Source organism: Triturus cristatus, chromosome 9 (genome assembly GCF_964204655.1).
Source record: "Triturus cristatus chromosome 9, aTriCri1.1, whole genome shotgun sequence".
NCBI lineage: Eukaryota > Metazoa > Chordata > Amphibia > Caudata > Salamandridae > Triturus > Triturus cristatus.
This window is the reverse complement of record NC_140592.1, coordinates 341227950-341246329: the sequence shown is the minus strand read 5'-3', so window position 1 is coordinate 341246329 and position 18380 is coordinate 341227950. Positions and strand designations below refer to the sequence as shown.

The 18380-nt window shown below is 48.9% G+C and overlaps 1 protein-coding gene across 2 annotated transcripts in view; it reads right to left on the bottom strand.

The window, feature by feature from the left end:
• Positions 1 to 4891: 4891 nt before the first annotated feature.
• The window catches only part of IFRD2 (interferon related developmental regulator 2), an 80103-nt gene continuing 66614 nt past the window's right edge, over positions 4892 to 18380 (bottom strand). For both annotated transcript variants that reach the window (XM_085625091.1, XM_085625090.1), the window contains 4 exons: positions 10671 to 10808; positions 9439 to 9567; positions 8760 to 8855; positions 4892 to 7617 (listed from right to left, as the gene is read on the bottom strand). In XM_085625091.1, coding sequence (XP_085481217.1) covers positions 7537 to 7617; positions 8760 to 8855; positions 9439 to 9567; positions 10671 to 10808 — 444 coding nt within the window. In that variant the 3' untranslated portion in view covers positions 4892 to 7536. The remainder of the gene's footprint in view (positions 7618 to 8759; positions 8856 to 9438; positions 9568 to 10670; positions 10809 to 18380) is intronic.

Sequence of the window (18380 nt, the reverse complement as noted above, 5' to 3'; positions counted from 1 at the left end):
ATAAGTTGAGCAAGGACTGTGTTGAGCTGCCATGTTGGAGGATGAGACTTTATAGGAGGGAAAATGCGGAAGAGCTTGGAGAAATTGTTTTACCAATCTATTTGACCAAAGAGAAGGTCCTGTAGAAGATCTCCTAAAACGGGAGATTGCTGCCAGGTGAGGTGAGCGTGAGCGTGAGCGAGGCCTGAAGTTGCTAGATGGAGAAGGTATGGTAAAATTTCTTCCGGAGAGGATGTGAGGGGATGCACCTTAGCAGATCTACACCAGATACAGAGCCTTTTCCATTTGAAAAAGTCCTGTTTGTATTATCTGCTCAAGCGTGTGATAGAACTGCCCGGCAGTCTGGAGGAATGTTTAGGCCCTGAAATTTGTGGAACTCAGGAGCCAGGCCAATAATTTGAGAGATGCTGGATCCGGGTGTTGGACTTGTTCCTGGTCCACTGTGAGGAGAGATGGAAACGGTGTTAACAGAATTGGAGGATGCAGGGAGAGGAGATGGAGTTCCGTGAACCAATGTTGGCAAGGCCATGCTGGAGCTATTAGAATCAGTGTGCAGGGCTCTGCCTTTATCTTCCTGAGGACCCTGGGGGATCAGGGGAAACGGTGGAAAGGCGTAGGCAAATACGCCGAACCATGCTATTGAAAATGTATTCCCCAGAGATCCCTGTTGGGGATGCCAGCTTGTGAAGTGTTGGCATTTGGCGTTGTGCTGTGTGGCAAACAGATCCAACAGTGGTTTGCCCCACAGTTTGCTGAGTATCTTGGTTCAACTCCCACTCGTGGCAGGTGGTCTGTAGTCTGCTTAGCGAATCTGCCAATGTGTTGTCTTTTCCTGGCACATACTCAGCCCTCAGGGAAATTTTGTATTGAAGTGACCAGTTCCAAATTGGAGATTCTTGAGAGAGTGATAGCGAACGAGTTCCTCCCCGTTTGTTTAGGTAGTGCATCATTGTAGTATGGTCTATTCTGACGACCACTAGTAAACCTTTTATCCTGGGAAGGAAAGCCAGGAGGGCTAGATAGACTGCTATCAGCTCTAGGACGTTTATGTGTAGCTTCCGCTCAGAAGATGAGCACTTCCCGCTGATCTGAAGCTCCTGAAGGAAGGCTCCCCAACCTTCTAGAGACGCATTCGTGGTTATCAATTGAGGAGAGGCTTGAGTTAGAAAAGGTAGGCCTCGAGAGAGATTTCGTGGATGAGTCCACCAGTTTAGAGAGGCAATCTGAGGAGTCACCTGAATGATGTCGAAGGATCCGTTGATTTGAATCCACTGAGTGGAGAGAGCCTCTTGGAGAGGACGCATGCGGAGGAGACGGTAGGGTACTAGAAGAATGCAGAATGACAATTCAGAGGAGGGATTTGAATAGACGCACTGACAGACTTTCTTTTCCGTATACGCTCTGCTAATTGCCAGAGTTTTTGTTGTCTTTCCTGTGATGGGTAAGCTTTTTTCAGGACCGTATCCAGGACAGCTCCCAGAAAGGTTACGCGCTGAGATGGTTGTAGGACCGATTTGTCTGGGTTGAGGATAAGACCCAATTTTTTTTTTTAAAGCCGTAGACAGGCTCTGGAAGACTTCCTCACGCTGTCGAGTGAGGGTGCCTTGACGAGCCAGTCGTCGAGATAAGGGAAGACTTGGTGATGCTGCTGCCTGAGGTATGCAGCCGCTGGGGAAAGACACTTTGTGAAGATGCGCGGGGCGGACTTGAGTCCGAAGGGAAGGACTCGGAACTGGTAGTGCCTGCCGGCCACAGCAAACCTCAGAAAGTTTTTGTGTCTTCTGTGGATAGGAATATGAAAATAGGCATCTTGGAGGTCCAAGGATACCATGTAGTCATTCACATTGAGAAGCTGCAAGACTTCTTGAATGGTGTCCATGCGAAACGATTGTTTCTTCAAGAATTTGTTTAGACTTCTCAAATCTAGGATTGGCCTCCATTTCTTTTCCTTTTTGCACACCAAGAAGAATCAGGAGTAAAAACCTTGTCCTCTTTGATGAACAGGAGCCCGTTCTATAGCTCCCTTCTGGATCAGTGATGATACTTCCAGGAGTAAGAGGTGTAAATGTTTGCGAGCAATAGGTTGAGGAGATGTCGGTGGAGGAGTTTGCACAAATTCTAGAGAATGTCCAAACCGTACTAGTTGGAGAACCCAACAATCTGTTGCGATTTGATTCCAATTTTGAAGATAGTGGGATATCTTTCCACCTACTTTGGAGGGTGGAGATAAAGATCAGCGGTAGAGAGAAGTCATTGGCAGCAGGCAGAACCCTTCTGTCGTCCGGCCCTTCCGCAAAAGGAAGACTTGTTGTATGAAGTCTGTGTCTGTTGCCTCTGTCGAAATTGTGGCCTGTATTGTTGGTTAGAGGAGTAGGTAGGATACCTATACTGCTGGTAGTCTCTGTAAGAAGATTGCCCTCTACCCCTTGGGCCTCAAAAAGGGGTGCTTTCATATTGAAGGGTACCCAAAGCTCTGGCTGCATCTATCTTTTTTGATCCCTTGGAGGGTTTCATCGATATGAGTTCCAAAAAGGAGTTGTCCATCATAGGGCATGTCAAGGATTTTGGTGTGGATCTCAGGCCAGAATATTGTTGCCTTAAGCCATCCTTGGCGCCTTTGGACTGCCACCCCAGCCAGTTGGCCGAAACCAGTGGATGCAATGTCCATCGCACAGTCGATAATTTCAGAAGCCGATTTTTCACCCTCCAGCAACACCTATTTTGCTTCCTCTTTAGACTCTTGCGGTAGGGTGCAATGTCTGACCACATCTGCCTGTTGTAGCGTCCCAATAACGCCAATGAGTTAGTCGCCCATACAGTTAATGCCGACATGGAGGAAAAACACTTTCCAATATTGTTCAAGAGCCTGCCCTCTTTATCCGGAGGTGCTGAAAGTGGGGCAGATGGGTTTTTTGATCTGCGTTGAGCTGCCTGGGTAATCACTGAATCAGGCTTGGGATGGCCTATAAAGGCAGGACGGAGCCTTGTCAGGAGCTCTATATTTTTTTATCCAATCTTGGCAAGACTGGAGGAACTGTAGAAGGGTTTTGCATTATTTTGATGTCTTGATCACAGATATAATCTATGATAGGCATAGATCTAACAGATTATTTTAAAGGTTCCTTGAAGTCGTAAAGGTAACAGTCCTGTTGGTGAGAAGGCATTGGAAGTTGAAAACATGCTGCACTTTCCAGGAAATTATGGAATCCTCCGATATCTTCTGGAGGAGAGTCTACCTGAGGCGGTAACGGCAACGCTGGAAGAGGGATAACAGTCGTCCCATTCGTCATGATGTGACTGAGTATCCTGAATTTCCCCTTCTTGTGGCTCATCTGCCTCGTCATCTGTAGAGGGGGGAGGCGGCACATGCACTTCAATGGCAGGAGGCGGAACTTGCACCTTCTGAGGTGGAGAGAGAACTGGAGCAGGAGACGGAGCAGAGGTAGGGAACCTCTTTTTGTAGTCTGAAATCATAAATTGCAGGTAGTCGACGAAAGATGCCGACAAGACTGAAATTGTGGAAACTGTTGTCGACGAAGTCACTCCAGCAGCTGTATGAGGAGATCTTGTCGTCGTCGAGGCCACCGTCGACAAGATGGTAGTCGACGGGGCTGAGGAAGGCTTTTTAAAAGTGTGTTTCACCCTCAGCGGAGGAGTCAGAGGGTCTGAAGCTGGTTTCTGCAAACTTTGAAGGGGAGGAGACTCCCTGGCAGGCAAATCCTTAATTTGTGAAGCCTCGCAAGATTTTTGTGTGTCTTCTTTTGAGGTTGATGCGAAGAAGGACCTGGAGACACTCTGGACCTTTTGAGGAGTTTTAGAGGAGGATCTTGATGAAATCTCACTCTCCTCAGAGGAGAAGGGGTCCTTTGTCCTTAAGCCTCTGCAGCCAAGTCAAAAGCCTTCCCTCACGGTCTCTTAACATTTTTGTAGAAAAGGTACGACATACCTTGTAGTCTTTAGGTGAGTGGTCCGGATAAAGACAGTAAAGGCAGTCCATATGTTGGTCGTCGATGTGTAACTTCTTGCAGGTACCACAGGGCCTAAAAAGGTCTTTTTTTTTTTTTTTTTTTTGGAGTGTCCGACATGAAGACAGTAAGGACTTCACTCAAAGACAATCCTGAAGAAAAATACCTGGATTCCAAGAAACAAGGAAAACCTGAGCAGAGCTCAGTGGAGACTCCCTTAGCACGACGTGCAGTAGAAAATCTGAGGGACTAGAACTCCTTCAAGGTAGGTTCCAGAGGGTGGTGACAGCTGATTGGTTGTTCTCTAGAGTTTGGTCCTTATTACAAAAGGACCTGGATATGTTAGTAATGTGAAGCCTTAGGCCTATTACTCCCTATGTCTTATGGGACATTACTTTACTTATGTACCAGGGACTCCCATTCCGACAACGGGGAATGATTCAGGCATGTGAATCTATGAAAGATACCCTAATACTTGATAACCAATGATTATGACAGACCTATAGATTTTGTTAAAGTTATGTGCTTCCACTGTATTGCACTTTTCGCCTTGAGGGAAATCTTGCGCTCAATAGCCCACGACTGTGGTGGTTATCGTCACAAGCTTAAGGCCATTGGTCTGATCGGTTTAGTAAGAAAATTTATGAAAAAGCCATTAGCATTCTGGTCACACTCATGCTTGCTTCTTATTTGGTTGCTTTCCTTCTCTTCTTGTGCTCATCCCTTCCATGGGAGGATTGCCTCTTTACCATCTTTTCAAATGGATGACTTGTATCCTTCCACTGCTCACATTCAGGCAACGACATTTTATAATTTTCAATTATCACTGCATGAAAGTTAAGTTTTCCATGCACTCAAAGTCACTCCCTCGCGGTGTCTATGGCCAGCTCAGCTGGACACAAGTCATTAAAATTCATAAACAGGAACAAATTTCCAATATCTTTATTTTCGCAGACTTTTAAAAAAAACTGAAAATACCAGCTTTTATTCATTGTGTACTCATTTTCTACTCTGCAGTTTATATAAAAATGCAGTTCATGGGAAACTTACCTCTTCCTACAATACCACTTCACCGTCAACAAGCAGCCACCAGATAACATTGAAGTCAATAAGTAAAAAGTCTATGGTTTTTACATGCAATTACATTTGTCAGTGTTTTTAAGCTTCAAAGCTAGGCTGAAGGGAGTGATGGGGCAAGGAAGAAAAGAGAATTGATAGTAGAAGCAGCAAAAGGCTTGTGAGCTGTGCCCCTGAACCAAAGAAAGCCAGTTACAAATCAGGAATTGCAGTAGTAAAGCCACCAACTCAAACACCCCCAAATAGGAACAATAAGGCGAAATTAGGGATTAAAGGCCAGCATACAGAGCATGTCTGAAGTATGAGAAGAGACCAGCCCTCAGCACAACTAAACTACAACAGGCAATTCGATACAGGAAAAAAGACTACATCATAAAATGCAAATCTGACAGACGGTTTGTGAGGTATGCAAGGGCATTCACACCCATGCCTAAGGGAAGAAAGGGCCCATATACCGCAACAGTTTGCCCATTACTCTTAGTAACCACTGCAACAACAGTCATGTACACACTTAAATTCTGCAACTGTACTAAGAGAAGGGGGGGGGGGGGGGGGGGGGGAAGCCATCTCAGAAACCCTTTTGCCTGAATGGATTGTGTTGCCATCTTTTGAGACAACTGAACTACACAACTTTTGAAGCGATAAAGTGGTAAATGGCTGGTCCAAATGATCCATTAGAGGAAAGTCCTTTCTTTAAGGAAACCCAAAAACATGCACGACCTATTAATGCAACATTTTAACCACACGCCTTTCTACCTCACCCACATTTAGAATCTTTTGTTCAGGTTTCACAGTGGGACTAATCTGGCTTTAACTTTTTAAAACTAATTAATTGGACCACAAATGCATAAGACTGAAAGCCCTGCATGTATATTGCTACCGATTTAGTAGGTTCCTTCACAAGAAGCTCAATGGTCAATGCGATGTGGGTGCTGAAAGTGACTGTTGACCAAGCTGTGCAGCTAGCATGATATTGCACTGCCAGAGGAAATTGAGTACCATAGTCTCAAAGCATTTCAATGGGCATTCTGAACAGTTCAACAACTGTCCCATATTCTAGTAGCTTGAAAACATCACACTTACAATACATTTTTAGGTTTGAGCACAGACTGCACAAGTTCTGCCACCTCAGAATGACTTATTCTCAACTCCTTTACTTCAATTACTCATGCACTTGTAAAACCTTGCCAATAGTCCGATTTCTTGAATGGGTTGAAAGATAACCTTTCATTTGATGACACTATCACGAGTGCTTTGAAGATGTTTACCAACATAATCACATCAGCCCTACTGCAGCAGGAGCCAGGCCACAAAACCCGTGTAGCAATCATGAATTATACTTGGGGAGAAAAGGGGTGGGGAGCAAATAGAACAGGAGGTTGCTGTAGAAGTCAGCATTTTGCACTGTGAAAAGGAGGCAACACATTACAAAATCTCTTGCCATTGGTTAATGTAAGTGCTCACATAGTGGATTTCCAATACAAGCCATTTTACTTAACCCCTTTGACGCCGATGACGGAACGGTTCCGTCATGCACGTCGGTTGGGCTGTGCTTATGACGGAACCGTTCCGTCATGGCCCCGCCCGCGCTCAGAACCTTCAGCGTGGCGCGGAAATCCGCGCCGCGCTGAAGGGGTTAAAAGGGAGGCATGGACAGGGTGAGCTGGGACTGCTATGCACCCAGAATGAGGGATGCAATTAAAAGTGATGAACAGACAAGTACCAACTTTCTACCAGGACATCCCTTGCAGACAACGCCACCAAGTGCTTATACGGCTCGTGAAGCAGCCTCCTGAGCTCTGTTGAGGGTATTAAGATTGCTCTTAGCCCCGCAGCAGCAATACACACAGAATAAATGGCATTTTCAATTGAAAAGGTGGAGGGAATGTGGAGAACCAACTAGGACCAGAAAAAAAGGTACACTTATGCAAGTTGAGCAAATGGCAAAAGGGGCAGTTGCAGGCCAGACAGAATAAAAAGTTGCTAATTTTGGAAAGGACATCAAGAGGTAGCACTGTTAAAATTAAAACGCAAGGAAAGATACGGATTTGGCGGCTAGAGGGTCAATGACAATTTAAAATAAAGCCCTTCTTGGATGAATCTGCTCGGACACATCCTAACTTCAAAACATACTTCTATAATTTAAAAACATGCTTGTCAGCCCAAAATATGTTTCCAGCTGCCCAAACAAGTTCAATAGCACGCTTTCCCCATGATCATAGGCAATGCTCAATCAGGTGAATGATGTTTTTTAAATAGATGTATAAAACACTTCCAGGTTAGAGGACGCCCCTCTGATGAAGGCTGAGGGACAGCACACTTTGGGGTCTGACGCTTCACTGTAAAAGCTGTATCCCCTCTTCTTGGCTGTAGTTTTGGCATCTTCTTTCAGTCATCACAGTGGTTGGCAAGTGTAGTTTGTATCTGGGCCTTCTGCAGACTAGCAGCATGTGTTGCCCAGATGTGGGATAGTGTGGGTCACGGTTCAGCAAGGTCACATGATGTCAGCACGCTTGTCACGCACTTTGCTCCTAGCTTTAGTCCGGGCTTTGAATGCTGCAGAGTTGTACATATGCTGTAGATAAAGGGAGTTGCAGAGATATGCAAAAAACATAAAAGTAATCAGACTAGGTTAGACAAGAATAGAAAAATTTGATAACATTAAAAAGCAAGTACAACCCCACGACCAAAAACAAGAACAGAAAGAAGCATGAACTAAAGACTAAACCGTGTAAACACCACTTTCAAGTCGAGAACACATGGTTTAAAGCATCAAACAGACCAAAGATCCCAGCATAAGAGTGGCAGCAGTGCTCGCTTCCATCACAAATGGATAGTAAATTTGAAGTCACAGCAGCTCCTTTGCACACTGTACACAGGAAATCATACAACTGGCATCTCGAACCCTCCGAATTACTCAGATAGGTCTTTAAATAGTCTGAACTTGTGAAGCCTCAAAAACTACTCAATAAAGGTTCTGTTGGCCATCCAGATTCAGCAAAAGTAGGCTCTAAAAATAAAACCTAAGGTCAATAAAGGTGCGCTCGTGGAGGGTGGAGAAGTTTTAGCCGGTTGAAGAGCGCATGGAAAGAAGACACTAGATCAAAGTGGTAAAGGTAGACCACCAGCAATCGTTTAGTCACGCAGAAAGGTGCAGCAGAAAGAAGATCACAATTTGAAGTTAATGCCACAATTGCAAGTTTTCCTGATAGGAGACAGTGGCGGGGAGAGGTGGGGGGGAATGACCGGGAAGAAGGGCAATTATACACTACTCACTCCTTGGCATCTTCTGTTATTACATCATCCCTATTTGGCAATTCCTTTTGCCAGTAAAAGTAACTTTCATCTCTATTCTCTACACTACAGAAAGAGTATGCTGTGACTCATGATCGGCCCACATTTTACATAGACCTAATCCCCGTTGTAAGGGGCATATAATCACTACCCACCAATAAGGACATCGGTGGCAAGTGGATTTGCACACATACGTTCAGATTTTTTTTTTCTTACTCAAGTGAACTCTGGTCACAACCCTACGATCACTTTATAACGGTGCTTTTGCGGATTCATATTTTGAATAAGGACAGAAAAAGGGCAAGGATTCAAGAAATACGGTTGAAATGTAAAACAGACTTAATGAAAGCAATTCATGCACTGGATCCAAGCCAATTCTCAACCTACATTCATGCCCAGTGAGACACTTGTCTGGTCACATACCTTTTCCACCCGTGTGATCTTGCTGGCTTTGATAGCAGCTGCATCCAACACAAGAGGAGGACCCAGTTCCAAGATGTCTCGGAGGAGCTCATTATTCTAAGTAAGAAGTAGGACACTAGAATTAGAAACCCACAATACTACCCTGCTTGACACCCCCCCACCCCTTAAAGCTTACATAGGCAACTAACAGATTAGGACTGTCAGATTTCATTACAGTTACTTAAATTAAAGCTGAAACCATATGTTGGGTAACTCACAAGATGTTGGTTTGACAGGATCTCATTAAGAATGTTAATTTTGACTAGCATCTTACCTTAATGGGGGTCTTGGAACTCTCAATCAGCAGCAAGTTAAATGATTTAGGGGTGCAGTTTTCATACAAATCAAACCTTGTCTCCCCATTTTCAGTATTCCCTTGGTTTGTACGCAGGAAATAGTGTAGCTAAACAGACAAGGTTTGAAAATGTGGCATCTGGATGACGCAAACCTAGCCACAAGGCACAAAACGGGATGATAAAGCGTACTCTGCTGCAGATGGGGGGGGGCAGGAAGCAAAATGTGATGAAATTAAATAGATGTACTTCACCCTTTAACGACTAGGTTATACTACCACCAGTCAAGGACAACATAAAACCAGCTGCCCACAACCTTGCCCTTAAAGGTCCTCCTTAAGTCATACCTGGAGATGATGTCGCACTCCAGAGCCCAGGACTTCTTTGAAGGCGTTGTACGTTCTCCTCCGAACCCAGCTATCTATGTACATACACTCCAGGCCAAACTTGATGGTCTCCTCGTGGCACTCTCCATTCTGCAGGTGGCACAAGAAATTAACCCGTAAGTACTCCGTAATAAATTCCATCTCTTGAGCATCAAGATTTGAATTTGCTTAAAGTGGAAGTTAAGGATTCCGTGCTCTCGATTCGCAGCTTTCCATAAAGGCTAAACTCACTTCTGAAGTTTACTATAGGCAATTAATCATCTTGCAACAACTGAAAGGGCTAGCATAAACGAAAATAATGCCACAGGGAAAAAAAGAAAAAAAAAAATCTGCTTATCTCAGTCATAAGCGACTGAGCGATCTGAAAAGTGGTCAAAGGCGAGCAAGAAAAGAAAGGGCACATTGAGTGTTCTGCATATAAGAGATGGAACTCATGCCACAACCTACCACTGCATAATCTGTGTGCAGCATATGGCTGGGCTTCTGCACTGGTGTCTTATTCAAAAATAGTTTCTCATCACCTGACCTACAATCCTAGAACCAACTGTGGAAATTTTCAATCTGTGTCAAACCTATACAGATTTAAGAGTCCCTTAAAGGTCTGGGTTTCTGCTTAACAATGTCTCATTCAAACGACTAAAGACGATGGCGGTGCAGCGTTGGGAGGATAGAGGGGATATACATGGATTGTGGTTAGGATGTAGCAAAAAAATAAATTTAAAAAAGAAGACCTACAGCGATTTTCTGAGTACCCTGGAACATGCTCCATTTCTCAGCAAAGGAAGACAAACCTAACCAGTACCACAGATAAGAAATGAGATCTTAAACTAGACTTTGCCCTCAAGTTAATAGGTATTGTCTGGTGCATTTGGGCTCAAACTACAGCATCGCGAAGAAAACAGATAATTATGTTGCCCTCCTGTATGCATTAGATCCCACATGATCTAGCAAAATTGGTCTTTTCAACAGCCTATACTACTTGCACTCTACGTGGAGTTAAACCCACATCCAGCTTTTTTTTTTAGGAGGGGGGGGGGGAAAGAAGAATTAGGCTAGGTCTTCACATTCTCACCTCCGCGTAATCTGGACTAGACTTTACCCCACTAAGAAGATGCAAAACTAGATGTGAATGGTCCATTTCTGAATACAAATTTTGGTAGACAGTATGGTAAAATCCAATATGAACCTTTTACCTCTATGAAGTGCAGAACATCTCTGAAAATAGAGCGTTGCTTGCGGCGGTCCAGCTTAGCCCGATACTTGTTGCTATCTGTGGCCAGGGCTTTCAGCTTTGTACAAAGCAGGTCAGTGTCTTCATAGAAGAAATCCTCCTGTGCAAAAAAAATAACATACTGACACTTGAATAGCAGGAAGATAGTCAATTGAAAATAAATAATTAGTTGTTTCCCAACCTATGCAGACAGCCCAACTAGGTTAAGTACTCATTCTGAATGCACCACTACCATCGCAATATGAGCTAACCATCTGACATTTAAAAAACCCCGTTAGCCTTCACTCGGTCATAAATGCGGCTTCCTTTCTACGATCATTCCCAACACCCAATAGTGCAATCCTCTAATTAACAAATACCAGTAGCTGTGAGATATAGAAATTGCAGAGCAAGCTTGCATCACATTGGACAGGCACCAAGCTCTTTAAGTGTCTACTGATGAAGAAAAAAAAAGGTACAATACTAGTGTTAGATGCCCAGGAGTAGCAGCAGTTAGCCAGTGAAATACACCACAAGAGGGATTGGGTATGCAACTAATGTTTAGGTGCTCGGTAATAAGACTAGGTGTGTTCGGTAATAAGACTAGATTGATGGTTTGCGTCATAGCCTGATCATACCTCACTGATGGATAGCCCATATCATACCCAAAGCGAGAATTCACCATCGCAGTTTTGGAATTTACAGTAAGCAGGCCAACTCAATTTGAAGACCCATCTAAAGACGCTGCAGAGGAATGCTAAACATATGGATACTCTGGCTCCCACTTTGACAATTTCTGGTAGCAGTCAGCAACTAACCATCCGAAACTGAATGTCAGTCAGGTGTGGAGTGATGGTATTACGCACACCAAATCAAAGAAATCGAATACTGAATGCGCATGGCCTGAAAGTCACTTCCCTACTTTAGCAGTAAAAGTCCATTAAAATGCATGCACTCTATTTTCTCCACCCCCCCCCCCCCCCCACAAAAAAAAATCCCTGATCCCTGGGCGTTGTGTAAAGCAGACATAAGGGCTCTGTGGCTCCTACTACAGTCCTTGTTAAACCACCTACAAGGTAGTGCAGCGTGAACTTGGCGGTCTTTATACTCCCAGCTAGATTATCAAATGCCTTAAAAGTATTAGAACCCGGGACCTCTTCATCTAAGCAAGTATTAAAATCCGACCTATGAGTGGGGCTAGGGCTGGTCAGCGTGTGTACATGCGTTTAATATTTCCCTTGCTTTTTAACGCTACGCAACTGAAAGCTTCACTGACATTGTATTTTTAGGTCTCGCTGAGCAAGTGCATGCGCTGCTCTGCGAGACTTTTAATGTATGGGTTTTTGAAGTGCTGCCACAGGCTGGCCTAGTGCCTGTGATCACTTTCGCGGGCCGCACGGCCAATGCTTGTAATTTTATGGGGCAGTACCTGCATTTCTCATGAGGGTGACCGCACTGTCTAATCGGATAACAGATGCACTTTTCAGAAGGGCTGCTATACCTTGATGGGACGGTAGCAGCGGTTCTCAGCAGAGCTACCGGATGTTAAATCTCCCTGTAACAACGCTAGTCAGCAGGGCTGCCATACATCAATGGGACAGAAGCAACACTTTAAGGCAGTAGTGGCCTCTTCACAAGCACGGCATTCCTCCACCCAGTCCTGGCGCTGTGCGCTCCAGGGTTTAGATGTGACACGCCCGGCTGGGTGTGCGCCGGTGGCCTCACCCCTTTCTAATGAGGCACACAGTCTCTCGCAAGAGGGAGGGCTGGGTGCACAGCTGTCAGCCCCATTGAGCCGCAGTGCTGACAAACTCACTTCAAGTTCCACACGTGCAGGTGCAACGGACACACCCCTCTCTCAACTGCAGGCAGGAGCTACCCTCCCGCCCTTAGACGTACACCCTCTCTTCCTCCACTACCAGCACCCTCTGCTGAGAGAAGCACGCTCCCTTCACTGGAATGTGCACTCCCCACGCAACCACTACAAATCTACGCTCCTTCCCCAGAGGTGCCGACCCCTTCCGTTCCAGAAGCACACTTCCCTCTTCTCCACGCAGAAGCAACTCTCCCCCCTCCTCAATAAGCTGCACACTTCCCCACCCCCTTCCCTCCATGGGATGCACACTGCCCCCACCCCCTGTTCTCCCTCCATGGGCTGCACATTTCTCCCCCTCTCCCTCCATGGGCTGCACACTCCTCCCACCCCCCTCCCTCCATGGGCTGCACACTCCCCCCTCCCCCCCTATGGGCTGCACACTCCCCCCTCCCCCCCTATGGGCTGCACACTCCCCCCTCCCCCCTCCCTCCATGGGCTGCACACTCCTCCCTCCCCCCCTCGGCTGCACACTCCCCCCTCCCCCCCTCGGCTGCACACTCCCCCCTCCCCCCCATGGGCTGCACAACCCCACCCCCCTCCCTCCATGGGCTGCACACCCACCCCCCCTCCCTCCCTCCATGGGCTGCACACCCACCCCCCCTCCCTCCATGGGCTGCACACCCACCCCCCCTCCCTCCATGGGCTGCACACCCCCCCTCCCTCCATGGGCTGCACACCCCCCCCCCTCCCTCCATGGGCTGCACACCCCCCCCCCTCCCTCCATGGACTGCACACCCCCCCCCTCCCTCCATGGGCTGCACACCCCCCCCCTCCCTCCATGGGCTGCACACCCCCCCCCTCCCTCCATGGGCTGCACACCCCCCCCCCCCTCCCTCCATGGGCTGCACACCCCCCCCCCTCCCTCCATGGGCTGCACACCCCCCTCCCCTCGGGCTGCACACCCCCCTCCCCTCCCTCCGTGGGCTGCACCCCCCCCCCTCCCTCCATGGGTTGCACCCCCCCTCCCTCCCTCCATGGGTTGCACCCCCCCTCCCTCCCTCCATGGGTTGCACCCCCCCCCTCCCTCCCTCCATGGGTTGCACCACCCCCCTCCCTCCATGGGTTGCACCCCCCCTCCCTCCCTCCATGGGTTGCACCCCCCCCTCCCTCCCTCCATGGGTTGCACCACCCCCCCTCCCTCCATGGGTTGCACCCCCCCCCTCCCTCCATGGGCTACACACCCCCCCCCTCCCTCCATGGGCTACACCCCCCCTCCCTCCATGGGCTACACACCCCCCCCTCCCTCCATGGGCTACACACCCCCCCCCTCCCTCCATGGGCTACACACCCCCCCCTCCCTCCATGGGCTACACACCCCCCCCCTCCCTCCATGGGCTACACACCCCCCCCCTCCCTCCATGGGCTACACACACTCCCCCTCCCTCCATGGGCTGCACCTCCCCCTCCCTCCATGGGCTGCACCTCCCCCTCCCTCCATGGGCTGCACACTCCAGTCCCCCCTCCCTCCATGGGCTGCACACTTCCGCCCCCCCCTCCCTCCATGGGCTGCACACACTCTTCCCCCCCCCCCCCCCCTCCCTCCCTCCATGGGCTGCACACACTCCCCTCCCTCCATGGGCTGCACACACTCCACCCCTCCCCCCCTCGGGCTGCACAGGACCCCCCCCCCCTCTCTCTCTCTCTCTCTACATGGGCTGCACACTTCGCCCCCCCCTCCCTCCATGCTGCGCACACCCCCCTGCCCCTCCATGGGCTGTGCTATCGGGCTGGCATGTGCAAATGTTGTCCATACAACTTCAGCCTGAGTTTGCACATCAAGCACTGGGCAACCACCACCTAAAGCTCTCCAGCAACATTGTAAGGACCTCCATTAGCCATCATCACAGGAAATGACATCACTGGTTTCCTGCCAAATCAGCCTTTGAAAGAAGCCAAGCATGAGTACTTATTTTGAATCATCCATCTGCACACTGCCCACCGACCCCTGGGCACCTAGACCGTCCAAGTACCTACTTAATGGTGGCTGCAGCACACATGCACCCAGCTGGCATGCTGCAAAAAAGCAAGCCTGTCTGACTTTTCTATGCCTGCGCCATGCCCAGTACAAGGATCCCCGACTGTACCTCTACCCTCCTGCGCTTTTAACCCTGGGTGCTGCATGCCACACCACACAGGAGCGTTCACATGCACCTCCTGCAAGTGCTCATGCAGTCTCCCACACCCTACACCCACCATTCCCCGACCAACAGCATCTCGCTTGCTCACAGACCAGCCATGCAACACACAACACTCGCATACACACTCCTGAACACCCACTCCTTCACCAAACAGCCACCGAGATATGGGACCTACTACACCACCACGCTCCAAACCTGCTCTTCCTCACAGAAACATGGCTAAACCAAACCTCTGCACCGGACGGCGCTACATCCTTCCCACCTGGCTACAAGATCGCTTAGCTAAACGGTCAGATCAAGGTAGGGGTCTGAGTCACCAGTTTCACCACCTACATTGACACCAACAGGTACATGTAACACCTCATGTTAAAGATGTGCATTACAGACACGTTCGCCAAAGCGGAATCCTAGTATACAGCCCACCTGTACCTCCCTCCATGGGCTGCGCACACTTTCCCCCCCCCCCCTCCTCCCTCCATGGGCTGCACACTCGCCCCCCCCCTCTCTCCATGGGCTGCACACCCCGCCCCCCCCTCTATCCATGGGCTGCACAGTTCCGCCCCCCCCCCTCTCTCCATGGGCTGCACACTTCGCCCCCCCCTCTCTCCATGGGCTGCACACTTTGCCCCTCCCCCCTCTCTCCATGGGCTCCACACTTCGCCCCCCCCTCTCTCCATGGGCTCCACACTTCGCCCCCCTCTCTCCATGGGCTCCACACTTCACCCCCCTCCCTCCATGGGCTGTGCACCCCCCTCCCTCCATGGGCTGCGCACTTCGCCCCCCCTCTCTCCATGGGCTGCGCACTTCGCCCCCCCTCTCTCCATGGGCTGCGCACTTTGCCCCTCCCCCCTCTCTCCATGGGCTCCATACTTCGCCCCCCCCTCTCTCCATGGGCTCCACACTTCACCCCCTCCCTCCATGGGCTGTGCACCCCCCCCTCCCTCCATGGGCCGTGCACTTCGCCCCCCCTCCTCTCCATGGGCTGCGCACTTCGCCCCCCCTCCTCTCCATGGGCTGCACACTTGCGCACACCCCCCTCCCTCCATGGGCTGTGCACAACACCATGGGCTATCGGGCTGGCATGTGCAAATGTTGTCCATACAACTTCAGCCTGAGTTTGCACATCAAGCACTGGGCAACCACCACCTAAAGCTCTCCAGCAGCATTGTAAGGACCTCCATTAGCCATCTGCACAGGAAATGACATCACTGGTTTCCTGCCAAATCAGCCTTTGAAAGAAGCCATGCACGAGTACTTTATTTTGAATCATCCATCTGCACACTGCCCACCAACCCCTGGGCACCTACACCGTCCAAGTACCTACTTAATGGTGGCTGCAGCACACATGCACCCAGCTGGCATGCCGCAAAAAAAGCAAGCCTGTCTGACTTTTCTATGCATGCGCCATGCCCAGTACAAGGATCCCCGACTGTACCTCTACCCTCCTGAGCTTTTAACCCTGGGCGTTGCTTGCCACACCACACAGGATCGTTCACATGCACCTCCTGCAAGTTCTTATGCAGTCCCACACCCTACACCCACCATTCCCCTACCAACAGCATCTCGCTCGCTCACAGACCAGCCATGCAACACACAACACTCGCATACACGCTCCTGAACACCCACTCCTTCACCAAACAGCCACCGAGATATGGGACCTACTGCACGACCACGCTCCAAACCTGCTCTTCCTCACAGAAACATGGCTAAACCAAACCTCTGCACTGGACGGCACTACATCCTTCCCACCTGGCTACAAGATCGCTTAGCAAAACGGTCAGCTCAAGGTAGGAGTCTGAGTCACCAGTTGCACCACCTACATTGACACCAACAGGTACATGTAACACCTCACGTTTAAGATGTGCATTACAGACATGTTCGCCAAAGCGGAATCTTAGTATACAGCCCACCTGTACCTCCCACCAATCTCACCAGCGACCTCTACGACTTAGTCACACCCCCTCATCAACGCCAGCACCTCTATCCTCTTCAGAAACCTTAACTTTCACCTAAAAGACAGGATCGGCCCAAACCCTGTCAATTCAATTTTTTTTTTTTTTTTAAACCCAGTTTCACCCAGCAAGTTACCTAACCAACCACCACCATACATCTATTGGATCAGATTTTCTCCTCAATTAGAAACACAGTAGACAAGCAAGCAACTAAGAGCGAGGCAGACCATGCCTGTGCATTTCTGCATACCCATTCCGCAGGACCAGTTCCACCTGCCACAGCTGGAAAACCATTACAAAAGAGGACTGGGCTTCTGCCTTCTCTACGCACTGTCCAGAGCAAACCAGCAACTTGCCAAAACTAACAGCTGGATCACTGCATGCAGAGGCACCCCTCAAGTGCTACCCAATTGCAAGAGCCTGGCCTCCGGCCAGCTGGTACACAGAAGAGGACAAAGGCTGACAAAACGCCACTACAAGCAACTGGAGCACAAATGGAGAACAAGTGAAGACACCATAGATGAGACGCCATCTAAAAATGCCACCAGCAGATTTGAAACACCAAACAAACAGCAGCAGCAAGGAAATGCTCACTATGAAGGATTTCACAGTGCCGTCAGCAGCAGCACCAACACACAAACCCCCACCCACCCCCGAAGAACTCCCCCCACATACAGACCTCCCCCACATACACCCACCCACAATGGCAACACGTTTTGGGAATTCTTCTGCACCAATAATTACCTCCATATGAGACAACTTTGACCCTCAACCGGACCCCATCACCGATTAGCTGCACCTTAACACACATTCGCAATGACTTCATTGACTTAGCCACATTCCCATTCCTGGACTCAGACACATTCCCAGACATCTGGAAACATGCCACCACCACGCCCTGCTAAAAAAAAAACACCTGGTTAGCAACTACGATCTCCCACTATAGACCAATATCCTTCTTCCCATACTAGACCAAGATCTTAGAAACTAGATCAACCGACTCCTCACCGGCCACCTACCAGCTCCTTTCTGCTGGATCTGTTCCTTCTTAATAAATAGAAGAAAAGCGGTCAGTCTAGATTAATTTAACAGAACTACACTCTTCAACGCACACATGATCTCTCTGCCCATCATCCGCGCACACAACATACTCTCCTACGCCGAAGGCTCGCAACTCATACTATCCCTCTTGGTCAAGAGGCCCAACACAAGCAACACATTCACCGACTGCATTACCGAAGTCACTAAATTTATGAAAGTCAACGGCCTCAAGCTCACCACCAACAAAGTAGAGGTGATATTTGGCAAGAACACCTTGCTGTGGGACTCCAAACTCTAGGTCAGCCGAACTGACCCAGACCAGAAACCTTGGAATCTACAGCAAACTGAACATACAGTGCACAAATGGGCTTCCTCGCTGCATCCGCTTTCCATACCCTGAAGATGCTGAGGAAGATCCTTAAATGGCTTCCAAGCTACACCACAAAGAATCACTTGCCCTGGCCACCAGAAAGATGGACTATGGGAACACCATCTATGCCAGAAATCACCAAGTGACTCACCAAAAGACACCAAACCATCCAGGACGTGGCAGTCAGACTCATCCTCAACTGCCAACACAGAACTTCCACCCCACCTCAGGGAGCTCGCTCACTGGCTTCCGGTACACAAACAGTAATTTCAAACTCCACCCACGGCACTACACAACTTAATCGAATCCTTACCGA